General features: G+C 37.7%; 1 protein-coding gene across 4 annotated transcripts; it reads right to left on the bottom strand.

Moving 5' to 3' along the window:
* Nucleotides 1–1,940: 1,940 nt before the first annotated feature.
* On the bottom strand, nucleotides 1,941–15,499 carry ca14 (carbonic anhydrase XIV). 4 transcript variants are annotated; one of them, XM_003450985.3, is made up of 13 exons: nucleotides 15,284–15,499; nucleotides 15,022–15,045; nucleotides 11,553–11,732; nucleotides 11,192–11,337; nucleotides 9,694–9,789; nucleotides 9,511–9,577; nucleotides 8,307–8,464; nucleotides 7,573–7,699; nucleotides 6,715–6,738; nucleotides 6,489–6,573; nucleotides 6,272–6,313; nucleotides 4,806–4,859; nucleotides 1,941–2,784 (listed from the first exon to the last, which is right to left on the bottom strand). In XM_003450985.3, the coding sequence occupies exons 1-13, from the start codon at nucleotides 15,351–15,353 to the stop codon at nucleotides 2,673–2,675; spliced, it is 1,185 nt and encodes a 394-aa protein (XP_003451033.2). In that variant the 5' UTR covers nucleotides 15,354–15,499; the 3' UTR covers nucleotides 1,941–2,672. The 4 variants fall into 4 exon arrangements, with proteins under 4 accessions (XP_003451033.2, XP_013130264.1, XP_013130265.1 ...); XM_025911858.1 differs by having other exon boundaries at nucleotides 2,648–2,784; nucleotides 6,280–6,313; nucleotides 15,284–15,498; XM_013274810.2 differs by lacking the exon at nucleotides 6,272–6,313 and having other exon boundaries at nucleotides 15,284–15,498.
* Nucleotides 15,500–21,771: the final 6,272 nt, after the last annotated feature.

The raw sequence follows: 21,771 nt of genomic DNA on the forward strand, positions 1-21,771 counted from the left end.
TTGAACTTGTGCATTACATAAGGCCGACCACTGTGGCTATGCTTCAGAATAGTCATTCATGTGGAGAGGAAGGCGATCCAATGACTGCTATAAATACTAAAGGTCCAGTGAGCTATTTTGGCAACTCACTGTGTGAGTCTGCTGCATTGAAGGACTGCTTTTTGTAACACGTTAATTTATTTATGCAGATTATTATCGTGTTTCAACCGATACATCACTGTTTCTGTTTTGATAGCCTAGCCTGTGTTCCTGCAGACGTGACCTTTCAATTATAAATCATCTGACATCATAGTCAGCGTAAATTATAGTTAAGATTGAAACACAGAAATACTTAAAATTGCTTAAGATTTCATTAAAACTCAGAATATGTTACAAATGAAGAAATCATATCTCATATACAGTGGCTTGCAAAAGTATTCGGCCCCCTTGAACTTTTCCACATTTTGTCACATTACAGCCACAAACATGAATCAATTTTATTGGATTTCCACGTGAAAGACCAATACAAAGTGGTGTACACGTGAGAAGTGGAACGAAAATCATACATGATTCCAAACATTTTTTACAAATAAATAACTGACAAGTGGGGTGTGCATCATTATTCAGCCCCCTGAGTCAATACTTTGTAGAACCACCTTTTGCTGCAATTACAGCTGCCAGTCTTTTAGGGTATGTCTCTGTGGAAATCCAATAAAATTGATTCATGTTTGTGGCTGTAATGTGACAAAATGTGGAAAAGTTCAAGCGGGCCGAATACTTTTGCAAGCCACTGTATATGTGACTGAAATAAATCATTTATATTTTTATATTAAATCCATGAAATTTAACATCAAATAAAGAAAATGGGTCAATGAGATCAGGAGAATGAATGGCTTTGCTTTCGTGAGTGAAGTGTAACCAAACTTCCTCATTGTCTTTTCTCACTTTCATCTGAGTTATGATGTAATCTTCAGGCCTTCAGAGCACAAAAGAACTGTGCCATTAAACACACGTTTATGTTCATTAAAATCTGATTAATACACATAAAGCTAAGAAGGTCTTTTCAGCTGTTTTTGCTGTGGTTCCACAAAGAAAGGGCCATAGTGAAAACATGGGGACAATGTAATCTCCTCTAATTTACTGGTAATACCCCCAGCTTTAAGTGTTTTACTGGTGTAGTATTTTGCATCATGAACATTACTCTTTTTGCTGATGTGTTACTTCATTTAAGAAAAATGTCTAAGTTTGTTACATTTCGGTATCAAATATCAAAAGTGCCTCTTCAGTCTTTTCATTTTTTCACTGCAGATGTGAAAGCACCCTCCACCTCAGGTAGGAAAGGCAGAGGAAACAAAATTAGACAGCCTTGCCTCGCAGCTGTCATTTTACAGCTCTGTCAGGTTGTATCACATGAATATGACACGTGGCTCTGCTGCATCATGAACAGTTTTGTCCTGGCCCACTGCTCTATCTCATGATCTCAGATGAAACACACGATGGCCATGACATTTGGGGTTAGGCATTCACTTTTGATGGTTAGGGTTAAGGTTAGTGAATAGGGAAAACATTATGTCAACTAGATGTCCTCACTAAAATATAAAAATGAGTGTGTGTATTTATTGTGGATCAGTTTGGGTGTGGTTTATCTTCACCTGGGTCTCAGCTCTGCTCATCTTGCAGCCCTTCCAGGGATCCGCTCATCACCCCTGTGTTCATGAAAGCTAATCTGGTTCTCTGACACTCCTCACCTTAAAAGGAAACACTCAAGGACAGTTTAGAGATTGTACAGTTATCTCTTTAGTGTCCCCGGACATTCACCTGCTTGTCCCTTTGAGCATCAGCAGCTTCCTCAAACTGCCACAGCTCTCAACACTCCTTACTTGGTCATATACAATCATGCAAAACCACTTTGTGAGCCAGATATTAACACATAGTCATATATGTAATCAAGAATCGGCAAGTTTGACATTCACGTGTTTTAATGTAGTGTCCATGCTGACAAGTTAGATGAAAACAAACACATAAAGAGGACGTATAGCACCCAAACCCTCAATCGAATAACTAAATGCACATAAATAAAACTGATTTACAACAAAATCTGCTGATCTCAGTTCAGAGCCAGAAATGTTCTGATCTCGTCTATTTTATACAAATCCAACCTGCTTCAACTCTCGTGTGCGTTGTTATCAAATTTTCTTCAATTCTTAGGTTTTAGTGAAAAATAAAATAATTTTAATTAAGATTATTAATGTGCCAATAAAAAAGTCTGTTACATTTCACATAGTGACGTGTGCTTACAGTTCAAAGAACAAAGTGAACGAGATAAAATACCGCCCAACTGTGATAAAAACAACAGAATATTTATCCCCCAAAGTATTTACATGAGTCATATATTCCAGCCACGCATGAGCCATACCTGAAAAAAAAACCCCCCAGCAAAACTGCATATTTACACCAACTGCTCCCTGTGCAAACTGAGGAAATGTCATACACCAGACAGAAATGGTCCAGGCAGCAGGTGGCTTCTCCTGTGTCCAAGTCCCTTCGCTTTTTTTATAAGCTGCTCCTTCTTCTTCTTCTTTTAGCGTTTTGTAAATGATTAAGTAAAAAGATGTTGCTTCCTCTCCCTTGAGGAGATGTGGATCAGCAATAAACTCACTGATGAGAGGGACAGTGTTTGACGTCGCTGTGAGCTAGGGCACACTCTGAGGTGACAGCGAGGGCTCTTCTTTCTTTTCTGCTTCTGAAGTCGAGTTCATAGCCATGTCTTGTTTTTTCTCTTTCTCCTTCTCTGAATCATTTGTCCTGAAATGTCAAAGGGAAGAGTTATCCCCACTGATTAATTGCACATACTTCAAAACTTCTCAGACAGTTTTTTTTTTTTTTAAATGTCAGTGTAGTTTATCCAGAAGAGGTCGCTCCTTGTCCAAAAATACAGCTCAGCCCCGGTAAGGCTCCATTATATGATTAAAAAACAAAAAAAGAAAACTAACAATGATCAAACATGGGTGTTTTAGGAACATATGAGGGTAGGGGATAAATTAGTAGAGTCAAGAGAAAATAAACTAGCAGAGGGGGACATGTAACAAAGGATGCCCACTGGATTTACTGTGTCACTGGCACATGGCAGTACAGCAAGAGTACATTTTTTTCATCACATATTTTGGATATACTAATGACATTTTTTTTTAAATGTATATAAATATCCTTCTATCCCTATCCATTTTTTTCCCACTTGAATTCAGGGTCACAGGAAGGAGCTGGAGCCTATTGCAGCTGTCATAGGGAAAGAGGTGGAGTAAACAAGCCCCCATTCATATAAATGTCCTGGCAGTTTATTTAGATGTCGTAACATGAAGCTTTAAGAATCTGTGGATATATATCCCGTCTTTCAGGTTGGCCGTGTCATATCAACTGCCATGTAATACAATAAAAGGCATTCATAGAGTTGCAAAGTTATGGTATAAAAATGTATTTTTTTTTTAAATTTCATTTCATTCCAGCTTTACTCTGTGTTTGGGAAACATTAAACATGTAATCTAATGTAGTCCAACACAGAAGCTCTGTCAGGTTACTGAAGCAGGTTACTGGGGTTGACAAAATACTATTAATGCATTTCAGCTCCACTCAGTTCAGTTCAGGTTTATTTATATAGTGTCAGATCACAACAGCAGTTGCCTCACGGCGATTTATATCGTAAGGTAAGGGGCCTATCATAATACAGAGAAAATTCCCAATAATCATATAACTTGCTATGAGCAAATACTTTGGCAACAGTGGGAAGTAAAAAACTTCCCTTAACAGGAAGAACCTCAGGCAGAACCAGGCTCAGGCATCTGCATCTGCTGTGACCGGAGTCTGGTGCATTACTTTGAGCCACAACAGATGTGATAATAATAATGTAGAAAGAAAATGTTAATAAAATGTAATGCATTCAAGATTCATTAAAGTCACTAATGTGAAATTCTTATAGAAGCTGGTGTACTGGATTATATAAATTTTTCAAATCATAAATTGACAAACTTTTTTTCTTTTGTAAATATCGAGAACAAGGACATCATCAGATTCCTTGCTTATCTCACTTTTAATAAGCAGCTCTATTTGCTTCTGAGTGTGTTGTAGAAACACTACTTGGCACAAGAAAAAGAGCCCTTTGAAAGCAAAGAGGCAGGTTTTAAATTGACCTTCAGTTACTTCTATTCGGTCTACTTATGAGGCCAGGATTACACTCCCTTGTAGATGTACACAAAGACAGCTGCAACTTCATGGAATGCATAATTGTTTTTATAATACAGCTTAGTTTGCTTGAAATCTGGTCCAGTCTAGAAAAACATGCACAGTTGGTCCCCTTATAGTTTCTGTGCAGAAATGTCCATGCATTTAGAATAAATCTGAGGGTATGTCCTTGTGTTCCCATGTTGTTACACTGGTTTAAAACAGAAGAGTATTTAAAAATGGAAGGCTATCAACAGATATTCATCTTCCTTCCCATGTAAATTTACAGTTTAAGAGACAGTCCAACACAGTCACATATGTATCCAGTGAGCATTGAACATGTTAGAAGACAGAGGACAGAACTCTAACACCTAAAACTTTAGGATTAAGGACTACTCTTCTTACTAATGACAGATGTTTAAGAAATTCTAACTGTACTCTGGAGGCTTTCTTGGAAGTTAAAATGTCTCACAGTCTTTAGCAGGTACTCTAAGAATGTCTAACTTATGAGGATAAGTTATTGTGAATAGGTGGTTAAAAAAAGAATAAACTACGTCTGAGAGGTTGAAGTTAAAGTTTTGAGGTCAGGGGTCATAATTTTGAACAGTGACCTTGGCATGGGAGCAGGCCGGTTATTGTGCAGGACATCCCAGCTAGAGGTAGAGCTGTCACAAGACCAAAAGATAGAATCACATGACAGGAACAGAAGAACAAAACAGAGAGTTAACATTTCAAAGAGGCTGTATGCAAATGTTTTCTTCCCACTGTGCTCTCGTTAGTCTGAGGGACCGGAGATGAGATTTTAATGTAAAGTTTAAAGCAGATTAACAAAATGAAAGCTGATGGTTTCCCAAACTCCTTGAGGGATCTAATGATCCATTTTGGGAAGTGCTGAAGAAAGCAGTGAAGACGTTAGCTCTTTCCCCCATGAAGACAACATTTGACGACTTCCCCTGTACCATCATTGCATCATTGCCCCCTCACCTCCACCACAAACACCCAGTCGTTCTGGAAGAAAGGCCTCAAATATGACAGAAACCGTTCAGCACAAAAAAGAGAAACAGTGGTTACATATAGTCGGCATCCAAGGGGAAAAGAGTTAAATCGCTCACTGGTGGGGCACGGGAAGAGCTTAGACTTTCATTAATCGGTGGTGATCATGAGAGAAGGCAGCGAATTATGAAATAGGCATGTTATTGCAGCAGAGGTCAAAGGATGGGATTATTCCCAGCACTGATCTTAGTGATAATTTTATCTTTTCATTTCTTTGTGTACATTTCTATTAGAGCCCAACCAACCCTGGTAATGGTAAAAATGATCATATTTAAGTTAAAACCATCTGACATTGTAACTATATTCACTGAGCTCAGAGCGCTGATCTCAACAGGAAGCTGCACTGTATGTTGGATTGTATTGGATCACACTGAGGTGTGCCTGTAATTTTTAATCCTTTCGAAGCTTCAGTCATTAAAATATCGCTCTTTTATAAACAGTCTGTTGTGCACACTTATGTTTTGCGTTTTTACTTGTTGTCTGAAATATATGCAGGTACCAGTTCATCTGTGATAAATCAAAATAAATCCACAGTTTTGTCCATGCCAGGTTACTCATTGGGCTCTAATTTATGTCTGCTTGTCAGCATACTGTGATTAATGATTTATATGTATTTATTACTATGAGATCTTCTTTCACCCCAACCGGTCGCAGCAGATGGCCGCCCCTCCCTGAGCCTGGTTCTGCCGGAGGTTTCTTCCTGTTAAAAGGGAGTTTTTCCTTCCCACTGTCGCCAAAGTGCTTGCTCATAGGGGGTCATATGATTGTTGGGTTTTTCTCTGTATTTATTATTGTGCTATCTACTGTACAATATAAAGCGCCTTGAGGCGACTTTTGTTGTGATTTGGCGCTATATAAATAAAATTGAATTGAATTGAATTGAATAGATCACCATTGTTTTCGTTCACAGGGATCGAAAACAGAATGAATGTGTCTATAAGCCGATCCAAGATCTGCGCTGAGGACACCCGACACAGTCAGTGCTAGCCAAAAGCTCTGTCAGTATTCAGGTCAGGTAAACCACCTGTTTACCACGACAGCTTCAAATTGGAGGAGTTTAAAAAATCTGCCAAGAGAAAGGAGTTGGAGTGAGGCGATTCCCCCCAAAGTTTCTACAGGTAAACAGTAAAGTTAAACCAAAAAGAAAAACAGAAAGAACACAATGTGCTTTTGAAAGAGTGGAAAGAAAAACAGCAAAGAGACTATGGAAATGACGAAGCAACGCAGTAAAAACCCCTTACCGTATTGTCTTCACGATGAAGCGAACGATAACCGCCAGGCCTACACAGCCACACATCACTCCTATCACTATGGCTGTTACTTCTCCTGCAGGGATAATCACAGAGACAAACAGGAAAGTAATAAAAAGTGAACAGAAATATGGAAATAAAGCAAGTCAGCGAATTAAAAAAGTGATCCTACAAAAAGTGATAGCAAATATATGCATAAAATTACTGCTAGTCTTACCAGAAGAGAGCTCCTTCCCCGATTCTACAAAGTACAGAATAAATAATCATTTTGTTATTTTTCGTCTCACACGGAGTAACCAATCGGTTTATCTCGACAGTATCTGCTGTTCAGCTCGTAGTGTTATGACATTATGTCCACTCAGACTTGCTGCCTTTTCCAAGAGTGCTGATATCACAGGCCTTCCAGTTCAGCCACTCATTACAATGAGCATTTTACACAAATTCTTTCTCCTTTGTTTTCGTCTGCCACTCTGTCTCTCTCTTTCACTTCTCTCTCTGTCTCTTTTTCCTCTTCCCTTTTCTCTTGTGATTACAATGGAGACAGTGTTCAGTTTCTAAAAAATAATTTTCTCTAATAAGCTCGCAAAGAAACACTTTTTCCTTTTCCATCACTTCCCCTTATTCTCTCTCTTTTTCTCTTTAATCATGCCATCCTAAGGTTATTGTCTCTCAAGCAAAGTCACCGGCAATCATTAGTATTCCCACATTTCTCCTCACTTTTCACGCTTTCCATGCATTGTACTAATTGCTTGCATTGCTCTACATGGCCACCCACTGACTTTATTGCACTCATTGTTCTTTTTATCATGAGCAGCAGATTGGCATTACAATCACCCAGTGTAGAAGGGCTAAAGTGGGGTAACACTTCAAAGCAGACTGGCTGCGACCTGTCCCACATCTGCATTTCTTCAGTCTGAAAGGCTAAAAAGAATATTCTGGTAATATTCTAAACTAACCAAGTACCATTTTTCTAAGTGCTTATATGCAAATATGTGACTTCCTGTGCACCACAGCAACATTAAAGAGAGAATTTCATGTCTCTTTTAATTATCTGGTTGTAGTTACTCTGTCTGACCTGCAGAAAAAGAGGTGAAGATGACTCTGTGGTTGAGTGGCTGTGTTGCACGGTAGTTGTCCTGCAGCAGCATCCTGTATGGTTCTTCAGCTTTACTGGAGTAAAGAAGCTTCTCCAACTTCAGCAGCTGGAGTGGAGAGATAAAAAGGAGAAGAAGAGCAGTTACACTGAGTTCTAGACCGCACGTGGAAAGCAAGTTTATATCCTTCTGGTAGAATAAAAGCTGTCAGCTATAGTGTAGTGCTGAAAGTTAAGTCAAAGTCACAAAAACAATCCAAGTTTACGCTTTCTGTTACAAATAAAGAAAATATAACACTGCTGGAGTAGGACAGGATTTTCTGGACCATATGCAGGCAGCTCCTTGGCCAGTATTTAGTTCTGATATGTCTGCCTGGGACATGTTGGGTTGATGTTCTCATCAGAGACAGCTACAACCAATGAGCATTGCACAGTTGCAGGATGCACTCATCACATCCACAGGAAGCTATAACATGTCTAAACAGGTAAATATGCTGTTGGTAAGATAATGTTTTGTTATCTTAAAATGATAATAAGTGCTGTGACTTTCACTTTGATTTTGAAGTAAAAATAGGATTAATGTTGTATTCAATATGCTCAATTGACCTGTTTCATATTAGTGAGGAAAAACATTACTAGCTGAGCACGATAAAAAAAAAAAGAGGCATGTTTGTTCTCTTTTTGCACTGTTTAGATGAGATTGTAGGTGCGCAGACCTGGGCTACTGAGATTTGAACCCTTTCATGGAAAAGGGTCCAGATAACACTCTGGTGGCATGGCGGTGTTGTCAGGGAGCCGTTGTATCGATAGTATCGCCCAAGATCCTCGGGAAGCAAAGACTGGACGTCAAAGGCCGGGATGAACGCTTTCTGGTCTGATTATGGATGAAAGGAGAAGAAGAAATCTGTAAATACCCAAAGCAACACGTTTTTTTATCCTCTTAAAACTTAACTGCTTTTAATTTAAAACATTTTGTTACAGTTACAAACAGAGCTGAAAAGAACTGATTTATGTTTAATTACTGAAAATTATTAAATGGTGAGATCACTTAAAAGAAAACAAACACTGTAAATGATTAAATGTAAAGAAACTGTGAAACAATAACGTGGTTTAAAAAATTCGTAGGAGGATCCAGCTGAAAATGGACCCCAGCCTAAAACCTGATTCTTGTGTCAATACTGTGGTTGAGTCCACCTTCTTTCATTCGAGGCAGCTGTCAGAAATTAAGCCCATCCTATCTAGATGCCACCTAAAGACACTGATCCATGCATTTATCACCTCTCGCCTGGATTTCTGAAATCCTCTTTGGATTGGAATTAGCCAGGCCTCCCTCTCACGTCTACAGCTGGTACAAAATGCTGCTGCACAATTTTTAACTGGTACAAGCAAACAAAAGCACATAATCCCAGTTTTAGCATCCCTTCACTGACTTCCTGTTCAGTTTCGATCCATTGTAAAATTATTTTATTTGTTTTTAAGTCTCTTATGGTCTTGCCCCTTGTTATTTATCTGAGCTGCTTCACCCTTACATGCTATCATTTGCTCTTAGATGAGCTAACCAGGTGTTTTTGACTCTCCTGAAGACATTTTATAAATCCAGAGGAGACAGAGCCTTTGCAGCCTTTGCTCCTAAATGTGGAATGAGCTATAGCTGGAGGCCAGGCAGGCTCCATCTCTCGCTGTTTTTAAAACTCGTTTAAAAACACACCTTTTCTCCTTGGCTTTGACCCAGTGTGAGTTTCTGTCTTAAACTTTTACCCTTGTATGCACCTGTACTATTTCTAATGTTCTTCAGCTCCTATGTATTAACTTATAGCTGATTTATTGTGTTATTTTTGTTCTCTTATTTTTTGTAAAGCACTTTGGTTTGCTGTTTTTTTGTTTTAAAGTGCTTTAGGAATAAAGTGGAAGAAGACTTACCTGCGTGTCTGATGCGACTCAGGTAGTTGAGGATGTTGTTAAATGCCGGGTTTGTCTCCTCACCTGTCTGGGAAAAGTTAGGCTTAAATGATCACTAAAATGCTCAAAATATTCCAGCTAATGAGGGTAAGATTTACACCTATATATATGGATAGCTGCTCTGTGACAAAATTGTTTCATTACCACAATGAGAATTCCTAAAACAGCCAAACCGTCTTTCTGGGTCATCGCAGCAGACATGTTTGGGTAGAGCTCAGAGTTGTAGTGCACCACATGGAGCTGGAGGGAGTAGGAGGACACGCAGTATTTTAGAAAATTCACTCTGACGAGGAAGAAGGCGGTGAAGAGAGGCTTGGGTTTAAAACAGAGACTGACAGAAGGAAAAAGCTGGATGTAAACTCCGTTTTCTGTCCTGAAAAGCACTGAAATGTCTCATTATGCAGTAAAAGCCCAAATGCCAAGTTCATTTTTTAAAAATGATAATTGTCCTCTTCTTAGAGGTGTATCTATATTCTGGCATATCTGGACAGTGACAGATAGACAGGAACGGTGGCGCAGAGTCAGCTCACCTTCATCCTTACTCCACTCTTTCTAAATTTTATTCAGTCACCTACTCATGTCTTTCTCTCTTTTTATTCCTGCATTTTCTTTATTTTTTTAAATTAACAGTAAAGCAACGCAAATGTTTCTTGGATGCCCCCCCCCCCTTAGCCTCTCGTCAGTGGGCTGTTTCATTATCACAGTAAACCAAATTAAATCAACAACAAAAGTGACACAAAGATTTAAATATAGAACATAAAAAGATCTTTAAATATACCGATGCAATTCTAAAAGTAAATAATTGTATTTGTTAAAATAATATTTATCTTTATAGGAGGGTATATTATATATTTGTTATTAATATGTTATATTTAAACAAATATTTATATAATCTCAATCATTTTTTAGCTAAAAAATGAAAAACACAATGAAAAATAGTTTATCTGAGAATATAAAAAGTCTCTCATTTAATTGTGTCCATTTTTAGTTAAATGCTTACTGCATTTACTGCATGTGCCAAAGATAAATAGATGCATATTTAGAAAGAGAGTTTTTTTTTACTTTTGATAGAAAAATAACTGACTGCTAATTCTCAAAGTGTTTTTCTATCAATCTTTGTCTGTTCTTTGACTATTACTTAATTAAAAAGTAATAGTTGTAGCACAGCCGTTTTACAAAATAGTTTTAGGCACACGAGAGGAAGAATTTCTTTGTGACTATTTCCTGCTGCAGATTCACACATTTACTGCTGTAATTGTTGATACATATTGTGTGTAGTCACATATTTGTTACAGTCTGGAAAAAAACCCCTAACAACCAAGAAATCTACCTGCCGTCATGCTGCCACAGAATTTGGTGTGACATGCACATTGCTTTATTGTGCATGTCACACAGATAATGGCAGATTCTAAAAAAACCTTTTTACACAAGTGTGTCTTACATACATGTTAAATCAGCTGAAAATTCCTTTTATATTTATAAATTTATACTCACTTTCAGGTTAATAATAAAAAACGTTCTCTTTATATTTCTCTTTTATATTTGTAAAAATATTTCTCTTTATATTTATAAATGAATGAATAAACATCTTTATACTGGTCCTTGATGTTTATTCATTCACTTATTATGTGTTTAAATGTACCTCTGCATCTGCACTCAGTCCGTTAATGGTGTGTTCACTGCCTCCAGGACTTGGGCCGTCATTGCCCCAGTGGAGGTGCATTTGTACGGCTGTAAAGAGCCACGGCAGCCCCTCGAGTCCCATCCATTCTGGCAGTTCAATCACCACTGATGGAGAAATAAACAACACTGGTGACTTGTTTCTAGAAAAGCGTATAATGAGAATCTGCAATTTCAAAAGCAGATATAAAAATAGAAAGTTGCAAGTCATCTCTTATTAATCTCCTAAAGCAATTAATGAGCTATAAATGTTCGCTGACCACATCTGACAAACAGGCAGACCATAAAACTGGAACGGGAAATGAGCCGGCTGCCATAGTTACCTGTGTGTCCGTTATTGTACATAGTGAAGGGCTGGTTGCGGTGCTGGCTGTAGCCCAGTGGAGTCACAGGGATCAAACTGGGGTCGTATTTAGCCTGGGTGGTTATCACATCAACCGGAGACTGTGAGGTACCACCACAATCTGGGAAATACTCTGACCACTCACTCTGGCCCACTAAGCCTTTGACGGAGGAAAGACAGTTACACTGATGTCATTCAATCACACAGCTCACTGGCTCAGTGAAAAGCTTCTATTGATGTATCTCTAATTATGCAGAACAATTATTCCTCTATGTGCTCTTTAGGTTCACAGGCTCATGGCAAAAACATGCACACATCCAAATATTTATGTGCCTTTGATAAAAGCCAGCACTGCTGACAGTGCAGGACGATCCTGAACCAGTTTTGTTAAAACAGTCTAAATAACTGTTTGTTCACAGAGACATTTCTATTTCTATTGTATTGAATTAACTCTACTGTCAAACACACTTTCTTTTCTTTCTTTTTTTTTAAAAAAGGCTGAAAAATACAAACATGCGGGGAAATGGATCTAAACAATGAATCAAAGAAATCAGCACAGCATTAATTTTTATTAACCAGAGCAGTGGATCAACTGCTTAATCAGTGTTGGCTGTCACCTGATCATCACGTGATGTAATCTAACCCGACTTTGAATGTCTGGTAATATTTATTTGTCCCAATATATTTATTTATCACTCGTTTAACATTACGTAGTTGTTTAATTAACATAAATAATAGTAGCGCAGCGTCTTTTTTCTTATTTTGCATGACCACATTAACCATGTTGGGCTATTACTTGTCAGACTCCTCATAAGTCAGTGTGGGCATGATCTCATATTGAATGAGGAACGAGTGAGGAGTTGGAAAGACTTGTTTTTAGTTTTTCGGACACTTAAACTTTTGCTTTGTGTGTGTTTCTTAGTGTTAGTGTTGGTTCTTGTAGTATGAATAATGTTATTCTAGTGATGCTAGTGCCTCGTAACATAAACATATTAATACACAGGTTACTGAGGGGCTACTCTGTTTATTACTTAGTAGATATAAAATGTCACCATTAAAAAACACAAAAGCAGTAATATGTGTTTTCTGATTACTAATGAAAACCTTATATGCTTTGATGATATTTGCTACTAAACAGCTAGTTAATGCAGATATCTGTGGTCAAATAGACACAAAACATAAATAAACCATGTACAATAGATGTGCAATGATAGATAAGATTATAAAAGTACTTCTAATTTAACATTAAGTGCATTATGATTCTTGATGAGTCCATTTTTTCATAAAATCTAGTGTTTTTTTAAAAACATAAATACTACATTTGTAATATGAGTAAATTCTTACAGCTATGTAAAAAAAACACGTTAAAATTGCTTTTTTTCACAGTTATATAAAATGTGATGGTTAAATTTGGATGGTTAACACAGATGATGGTAAATTCTGGAAAAACCTTTCTTTCGGCACTGATAATTAATGACTTGATTATTGAATGACAATATCAGTATTTTAATATAATTATAACCTGATGAGCATGAAAAACAAAGTATTAGTGTGTACAGAAATTATATTTTTCTGTGCATTTTTATAATCATCTGTACACAGATTCAGATATTTTTGCTGGCTGCCATAGGAAATTACTATGAAATGTTGGTCCCCTGCTCACATAATATCTAATATCTGTTAATGTATAAAAAAATTAATTATTTTTAAAGAATTTAATGGAAAGATGGACAGAGCAATGCTGAGAAAGAAACTGAGGGAGAGGAGGGTAGTTGAGGCCTGGGTTCACTGAATTAAAAAGAGACTGGTCTATTCTATTGCACGATAAAAGAAACTTCGAAAAGAGGAAAGAGGAAAGAGAAAGAGCGACATGTGAGTCAAAGAACCTGAATTTCAATTGCAAAGCGAGGAATGCTTTAGAAAACAGGCACACCACTGACACCTTTTACGCACAAAAATGCGAGGACTGTCATGTTATTTGCGACTGCAGGTTCACTGGTTCTGTGTTTAAAAGCACATTAAACCTCTGCAAAACCAACACTTCCTCTGCATAAACACAGCAAATTCAGAAGGCTTTCTTTTCACTCAAACACACAGAAATTGAGGAATTGAGGAGGGGACTTGACATTAATTATGTAAACGCATACCACATGTCCACTCCCACTGCTTTCTCCATGTCTCCATGTAACCCCCACCTTGCCCTCTCTAATCTGCCAAATGCCCACTGCCCCTCACTAGCTACTCTTCACAGCAAAGAACTTCAAAGTCTCGTGGCCCCCTAACTGGTTGTCATGGAGGTCTCCATGGTGACTGCAGGCGAAAATTATGACCCCCATGCACCCACCCTACCTCTCAAAGCATGCTGCAACCGGCCTGAATGCAGCTAAAAACAAAGATACATTGAGAGGCATGATGAGGAGATCACCGACTTTCCCTCAAATCTCTCTAAACTCCTGTGAAAAGACGAATCTCTGACATCAAGTGATTCTCCACTTCACAACCTTGTGCTTAATAAAACTGACTTTCTGCATTAACAAACAGAGCGTATGCACTACAACACAATCTTACAGTCGTCTGCCTCTGTATCCAGTATAATAAGACCTAAACACATGTATATACACCATCTGCCTCCTGGTACAGACTCTAAAGTTTGCTGTGTATTCTGCATGTACTGTATATCAGTGCTGCTCTCCTGAATACATGCAGAGGGTGCTAATCTGTGCACCCCATTCATTCCCACAATGTCTTTGTCTGCAGCATAGGCAGCCAGTGTGCCTCAACAACACAATAAACACATAGGATATTGTGCGCTGCAACAATACACCGTGCGATTTGCTTTGCTTTAGCTTCATCCCGTCCCATCTCCCTCCCTGTCCAACACACTCATCCTCGTGCACCTGCCTCTCTCCCAGTCAGCCTCTCTCTCAGGCTTTTTCTAGCTTTCTTCCTTTCTACCGGCCTCCACCCACCCCTTCATCATCTCTGTGTGGCTGCTGCCCTCATGCCAGTTTGCTGAACTGTAACTAATACAGAGAAGAGAAAAACAGAGGGAGAAAGGGTGGAAGATATGGGAGGGGAAGACCTAAATCCTACCCCAGTTACAGAAGCTTTTACCAGAATTTTAACATTTTAGAGATCCAGATTTAACATGTGCAGCCAAGAAGGTGAAAAGCCTGCTTAGTTGTTTCATGCAAAACTTGTCCAACTCTTTGATGTCATCAGATTAGATTGCGTAGTGGATTACGCATTACACTGGACGAAATGTCTCTATTTGTTTTCAGGTCATTACAAAACTGACTTCAGGACTTTGCTCCTTATTTGTAAAGTGCTAAAAAAAAACAATTGCCCCAGATATCTAACATACTCCCATAAATCTAGACAATGTTATGCTAACTATCACTCAATAAAAGAATCTTTTTTAATGAGCTACACTGGGAACTTGAACTTACCAGTGTAGGTCCAGGTGATTTCCTCTGAAAAAAACAAAAACAAACAAAAGAGAAAAAACTCCTAAAATTTCTGTTTTGGTTAAACCAAATAGAAAAATTCACTTTGGGAAAAAAGCCATAAGATAAAAGATAAAAGATAGATCAGGAAATTACTACTTTTCTTCTACTAAGGCTCACACTGGAAAACCCAAACCATCAAATACCAGAATCAAAGCAGAAAAATCTCACATGATGCCTTTTATTATGTTAATTGAGACCTTACCAGGAGCAAGGGCAGCCGTCCACTGGAAAAAGAGAAGTATTAGAAGCATAAAAACACCCAAAGTGTCCATGTTATCCCGCTTTGCCCATACACAGAAGTGAATAAGGGCACACTGAGAGATGAGGAACAAGTGAGCGAGAGAGAGAGAGAGAAAGAGAGGAGAGAAAGTGACGGGCTCCAGCAATCCCACCTGCCACAGCTCTGTTTAACAGCCAGAGTGTTGATGTCACATGCTGAATCCACTCAGGCACACAGTGCACTGGTCTCAGCAAGAGAGAGATGGACAGAAAGTATGAAAGAAGAGAAAACGAGGAAATCGGGGGCGAGACAAGGGCCGGTTAAGGGATCAGTCAGTGAGAATTCATTCAGAGTTGGAGGTGGAAAAAGACAAAAAGAAGCTACAGGATGGAGGCAACGGGGTAAAAAAAAAAAATACACAAAATAATGAAAGACCTAATTGATTAGGGCAGAGGAGAAATGGAAATGTGTGAAGGAAAAAAAGATGTCTGCTGTGTTAAACATAAGTTTTTTGGTAGGAAGAACTCCTGTGAGTTGAATTTGATTTCTCTGACCTTATTATTAATTTTCTAAATGTTGCACATGACTGAAACTGAGAAAAAAATTGTAATAGGATCCATTACTCTTTTGTTAGGAGTTCAGCTGAAGACTGATCTTTCTGATTTTTCTTTTTTGGACTGTTTGATTAGAAGTCCTTAATTGCTAAATATAACTATGTTATTTACTTTTATACACTGTACATTGGATTATTGTGTTATTAACTGAGAGTTCTGTGAGTATAGTACAAGCACTCCATTGTACAGGTCCTATACTGCTGATAATAAAATTGAGATTGTACACTGAACCACTGCATTAGCAAAAGCCTATTTTAAATAAATGAGTCTAATATGTTGGCTTAACTCTCTACTTACATATGTAGTCTTTATTTTCAGGACTAAAAAAACATATGCACACTAACTACTTATTCTGTGTTTTGCATGAGATGGATCAGTACCGCACACATACAATAATATGAATATAACATCAAATGTAATCGGGACGTTTTGTTTTGGGATTTTGGGGGGATTTTTTTTTACTTCCACTCGACTTTAGGAGAGACTTATTACAAATGCAAATGTTTGAGATTTATATAGAACTTTCCTACTGTTACTGACTACTTAAGTCATTTAACCACACCTTCTGTATGCACGCTTCTGTATGAACTAGTTTTTTATCCTATGCCACATACAGGGGCAATTTAGAACCAACAGTGAGCTGAACACGCATGTCTATGGTCTGTGAGAAAAAGCTAGAGTTCCTTGTGGATCCTGAAGAACTTCCTCTGGCATCATTAGTCAAGATGTAAACTCATTGAACAGCTGATTTGAACATGTAAAATTCACCAGAGGCCTGATAATCACGTTTCTACTTAGCACATCTAACCAAACATTAAACTGGTTTTACTACTGAAACTTGTGAAGATTCTGATGTATTTAGTTACAGAACCTTAATCAATAGTGTGAATAATACCAATATTTCCTTTTTTATGATAAATCTGTTATAGCATGACTCCTGAAAATAAAAATCTCTTTTGCAAAAATAGCCTGCCTAATGCAGGACAATCAACAGTGTTTCCACAGACACACACACACAAATACACACAGTGAAAATATAGATGAAAATATACACACATAATTAAATATACATCCCCTCAAAAACAAGAAAACACAAATATTTTAGAAATCTGTCAAAAAAGTGTTTAAAAGTAAAATTTATATTATTATTATTGTTATTATTTGTAGTATTTATTGTTAGTATTTAGTTTGCTTATTTATTTATTAGGCAAATAACAAAACTGAATTCACGTTTTTATACCCAAATTTGAGGCGGCACACTGGACTTCCCTGAGAAATTTGAAATGAATCAAGTATAACTTTCAACCATTACAACTACAACTTAAACTGGGTGGTGATCATAATAAATCACTTTTCACTTATTCGACAGCAGATTCCAAGGAATGCACGGCAAATTTGAAATTCCTTTTTCCAAATTTCCCAAACTCTCCGGGCAGAGAGAAGGCCCAAAGATGACACCTTAACAAAACTTTTTCCCCATGCTAAATTTCATGGCATTACAGGGTTAATGATGTCATGATGATCTATAAGAGCCGAAATGACAAGAGCTATGCCACTGTTCACAAACTTATGATCAAACATCAGCTGCAAAACCACATTGCATGGAATGAATGATGTTGAGCTGCTTTACATTGGGCAAGACTATAAGAGAAAAGACAAATTAAAAAGAAGAAGAAAGGAGAAAAAGGAGGTCATACAGGCAAAGAATAAAGCTGTTTAGTACAGTCAGTAGATGTGGATGAGTGAAAAACAGAAAGCTGAGAAGACAAACAAGTGCTGGTTCTCATACTTCTATTGCTAGTCAACCTTCTTCTATGTTTCGTTTATCTAAAAACCCCAAAAAGGTCAATAAAAGTGCAGCTCTGATTTTATCGTATGAGCCCTCCACCTTCTCCCATCCTACGGCTCTGCCCCTCCACCCTCGCTCAGCCTCTCACTCCACACTCATTCTTTTATCCTCTTCTTTCTTTCCTCTTCGACCCCAGTCAAAGATTGTCGTCCACTTTTGCTTTTTCCTCAGCTGTGACTGTGTGTGTCAGCAGCCTGCAGGTGTGATCAATTTTCTTGTCTTTGTGACTTTGTTCGCATGCATGACTATGTGGTATGTATGTGCATGTGATGATGTCATAGATGAGGTTTAACCATAGCCAAATACTTGACTGGAGGTCACCCTGTGGTCACCCTCTGTGACCACAGTGTGTCCCTAAAGGCTCTGCAGTTTATTAACAATATGGTGTCAGATTTATGCGTTTTATTGTTTTCTATTGTTTTCTTCTTGATTGACTTGAATGGCAACAGTAGCAGTGTTTCTCTGAGCATGGAAAAACATGAAGTTCTATGATTTCTTCATAGAACAACGCCTATCACAAACTGAATCAACAACAAATTCATTACAAAACTAAATTACAAACAACGAAAAAACTGTTTCTTTCACCTGCTGCAGCAAAATTATGGGAAAATTACAGATTTTTTTGGTAGGACTTTCTTCGAATGCAATCTACTCTCAACGCTGTCAGTTCTTGGCAACTGATACTCTGAACTTTGCTATGAAATAATAATACTGCTAGTTTTTTTTATAACTTACGCATGCTTCACTACAAACAATATTTGTTATTGAGGTGCAATTGATGCAACTCTGCTTTGTACTTTTATCAGTCACATCTTGGAGATCATTCACAGTGCAGGTGACATTGGAGGCCATTGATTTTCAAATGTTCATCCAATATGTAACCGACAGTTGTTTCCTGTTCTTGGCTGACAGGAGTGGCCTGCACTGTGCTCTTCTGTTGCTGTAGCAGATCTGCTTCAAAGTCCGATGTGTTATGATTTGAGAGATGCGCTCCTGCACACTCCAGCAACCACTCGTTTTTGTAACGAGTGGTTGACTGACTTACTGTTGCTGTTCTGCTTAAAATCTTCTGCCCGTTCTTCTCTGACCTCTGACATCAACAAGATATTTTCACCCAGCAAACTGCTGCTCGCTTGATATTTTCTCATTTCAGACCATTCCCAATCCCAGCAGGTCAGCAGTATTTAAAAGACCTGTAGCCGTGCCACTTTTATTCCCCTTTCTTCTTGATGCTTGTTTTGAACTTGATCAGACTCTAATTTGAATTTCTTACCTGTGATTGGTTGATTAGATATTTGCATTAAAGAGTAATAAAGTGGCTGCTGAATGTATGTAGTGTGACTGTACTGGACTATACAGTGGCTGCTGACATGTTTGTGGATTGTACATATTTTCTTTGTCTATTTTCTGATGCATATAGTTTCACGAGTATCATTTTGCTTTTCTCCATTTAAGCAATTTTGTAAAATTTCAAGTACATTGTTCACATTTCATTTTTCTGTCTGAAATGTTTTTACTCTACATTAGAGCTACATTTTTGCTGTACTCCATCCAAAGTCAGTAAGGTGCAGATAAAAGTAAAAAAAAACTATTTGATGTGGAAATTCTGTTAGAACAAAATAACATAAATGCTAAACAAGAAGGTAAATAAATATACTCTTGATATCTATTATGTTAATTCTTTTACAGGAAGCACAATGCTTATTGTTCACTATTTCGTCATGTTTTATAATAAATGCCTCAGCAACCCAATATGTCAGGGGACACACTTTGAGTAGATTGGCTACTTTGAAAAAAATGATCAATGAAATGTCTTAAACCAGAAACAGACTCAACGTTACTGCAAAGAAAATATATGTATAAAAGCTGTTTATACACAGTGTTATCTCTATGTCGCACACAAAAAGATAACCAAGCTAAAAGCATCCCAGTGAGATCTTTACTTTTAAAGGTATCCACATTTTGGAACTAAAAAAAAAGTTTCAAGGCTTGTCAGTGTTTCCATATCTGCCGATCTGGTTACAAGCCCCTAATAAACTTGAAGAGACCACTGCTTTGTTATGGTCAATAAACTTAACCCCTGGAGGTCTCCTGGATCCATTTCCAAGCATTAACTTCAAGGTTAAGTAATTTATTTGTGGTTCTCTCGTGGATTCTGATTTTAAATAGAAAAACATTTTTTAAAAACCAGAACACAGAAATCCCATTTCTCATCTGGGGTCTTTCTGATTTTACTGTGTTTCTTCATCACGTTGGTGCAAGTCTCACATCAGGAGCATCACTGTCACCACGTCTCATATCACAGTCTCATCTGTGCAAGTCAGTAAAACAGTCTAAACAAGGGATGTCAAACTCCTTTTACATCGAGGGCCACATACAGCCCACTTGGATCTTCAGTGGGGCAATGAGTGAAACTACTCTTTCTGTCAGTGTAAACATCTTTAATTACACATTTAATCCCTGAGATCTTTTCATATAAGATAAATAAGTGTAGTATCTACAGCAGGTCTTGGCTTATCTTCATGATAAATGTGTAAATGTATACTACCCTGTAGTTTTAAAAGATCAAGTTTTTGTTGATTGATGAAAATGTTCTCTTTTTTTATACTGACAATTTTATATTAGACAGTAAAAATGGGAACTTTCCCTGTTTATCTTTTAGGTAACTATTTTGGTGTAGTATGAATGGCAGTGGGGAGATCTTTATCAGCAGGAAAAGCTGTCAAATTTATAAAAAATACAAAATGTAATGCAACCCATTATATCAGCCTGGCCACCTCTAGTTTTTTCTAAGAGTCACATCATATCTGTCACTGCCATTTTTAAAAAATCATCGCTTTTTGTTGTAAATCAGTCCTGATACTATGTGCATCAGAAAATAAACAAAGACAAAAATATACTTACAACACAGCAACAACTACTGTATAGTACAGCAAAGTCACACTACATATGTGTGTAGTTCATGCTTGTGTGTAATAACAGTGTCATAACAGGCATGTGTGACACAAGACTGAGAATATGTGTTTGTAGCTGCTTCGACTGAACCTCTTCTGAGACCATGTGTTTATATTTGCTTTCAACTGAAGAGCATATTCACTGCTACCACTGACAGCATTTAACGGCCTTGCTGTTTCATGCACATTTTAAAAACTTGAGAAGTGATTTGATTGAAAACACTAATGCAATGCTTCACAGCGTTGCTTCATAAGCGAGAGATCTGTATTTCTTTCTGGAAAAGTACAATTTGATCAGTTGTGCAATTCAAATGAGAAACACATCAACACAATGACTATCATCTTTAGCAGTGAAGTATGTGTAAAACCAATAGCAGTGCGTACAAATACTATGAGAAAGCCTGATGTGGGTTCTCAGTGGTGTGAGATTGATGTGAGAATGGCGTCAAAATGATCGATAAAAACTGTAATTAAAAAAAGACATGTTCGGTGTGAACACCAGGGGGAGCCCTATCCATGTGACATATTTTGGGCTTAACGAGCAGAAAATACACCCTAAAACTAAATGTTATCGTCACTTCTTCCTGCAACACTGGAAAGATCGTTACAATCTGGGAACTGCTCCAAAGATGCCGAATAAGGAAACATCGACATTCATTTAGATGGAAAATAGCGAATCACAAAAATAAATAAATAAACTAGTGAAAACAGAAAGACTGAGCCCACGTGAATCCACCACTGCTTCACTGTGAACCGCAAGCGCCACCAAATTGCATCACCAATTAAAGTCTCCATGCTCTGATTAGCTGCACAACTACTTTTAAACTGGCTATAAATCGCCCTTTAGGGAGCAGTTCCCTTTAAAACCTCAGAGTCAATCCAAGCAAGAGTCTTTTGATCTAGATTACATCACATTGTGGATTCAAGGATAAACTTCAAAGATATAACTGAAAAGGTTACATCACTTACTGCATCAAGCAGAAACAACAGGCAGATAGATGGATAGATAGAATTTAATTAATAAAATCACTGATTGCAACTATTTATCCCTTT

Source organism: Oreochromis niloticus, linkage group LG11, assembly GCF_001858045.2.
Source record: "Oreochromis niloticus isolate F11D_XX linkage group LG11, O_niloticus_UMD_NMBU, whole genome shotgun sequence".
NCBI lineage: Eukaryota > Metazoa > Chordata > Actinopteri > Cichliformes > Cichlidae > Oreochromis > Oreochromis niloticus.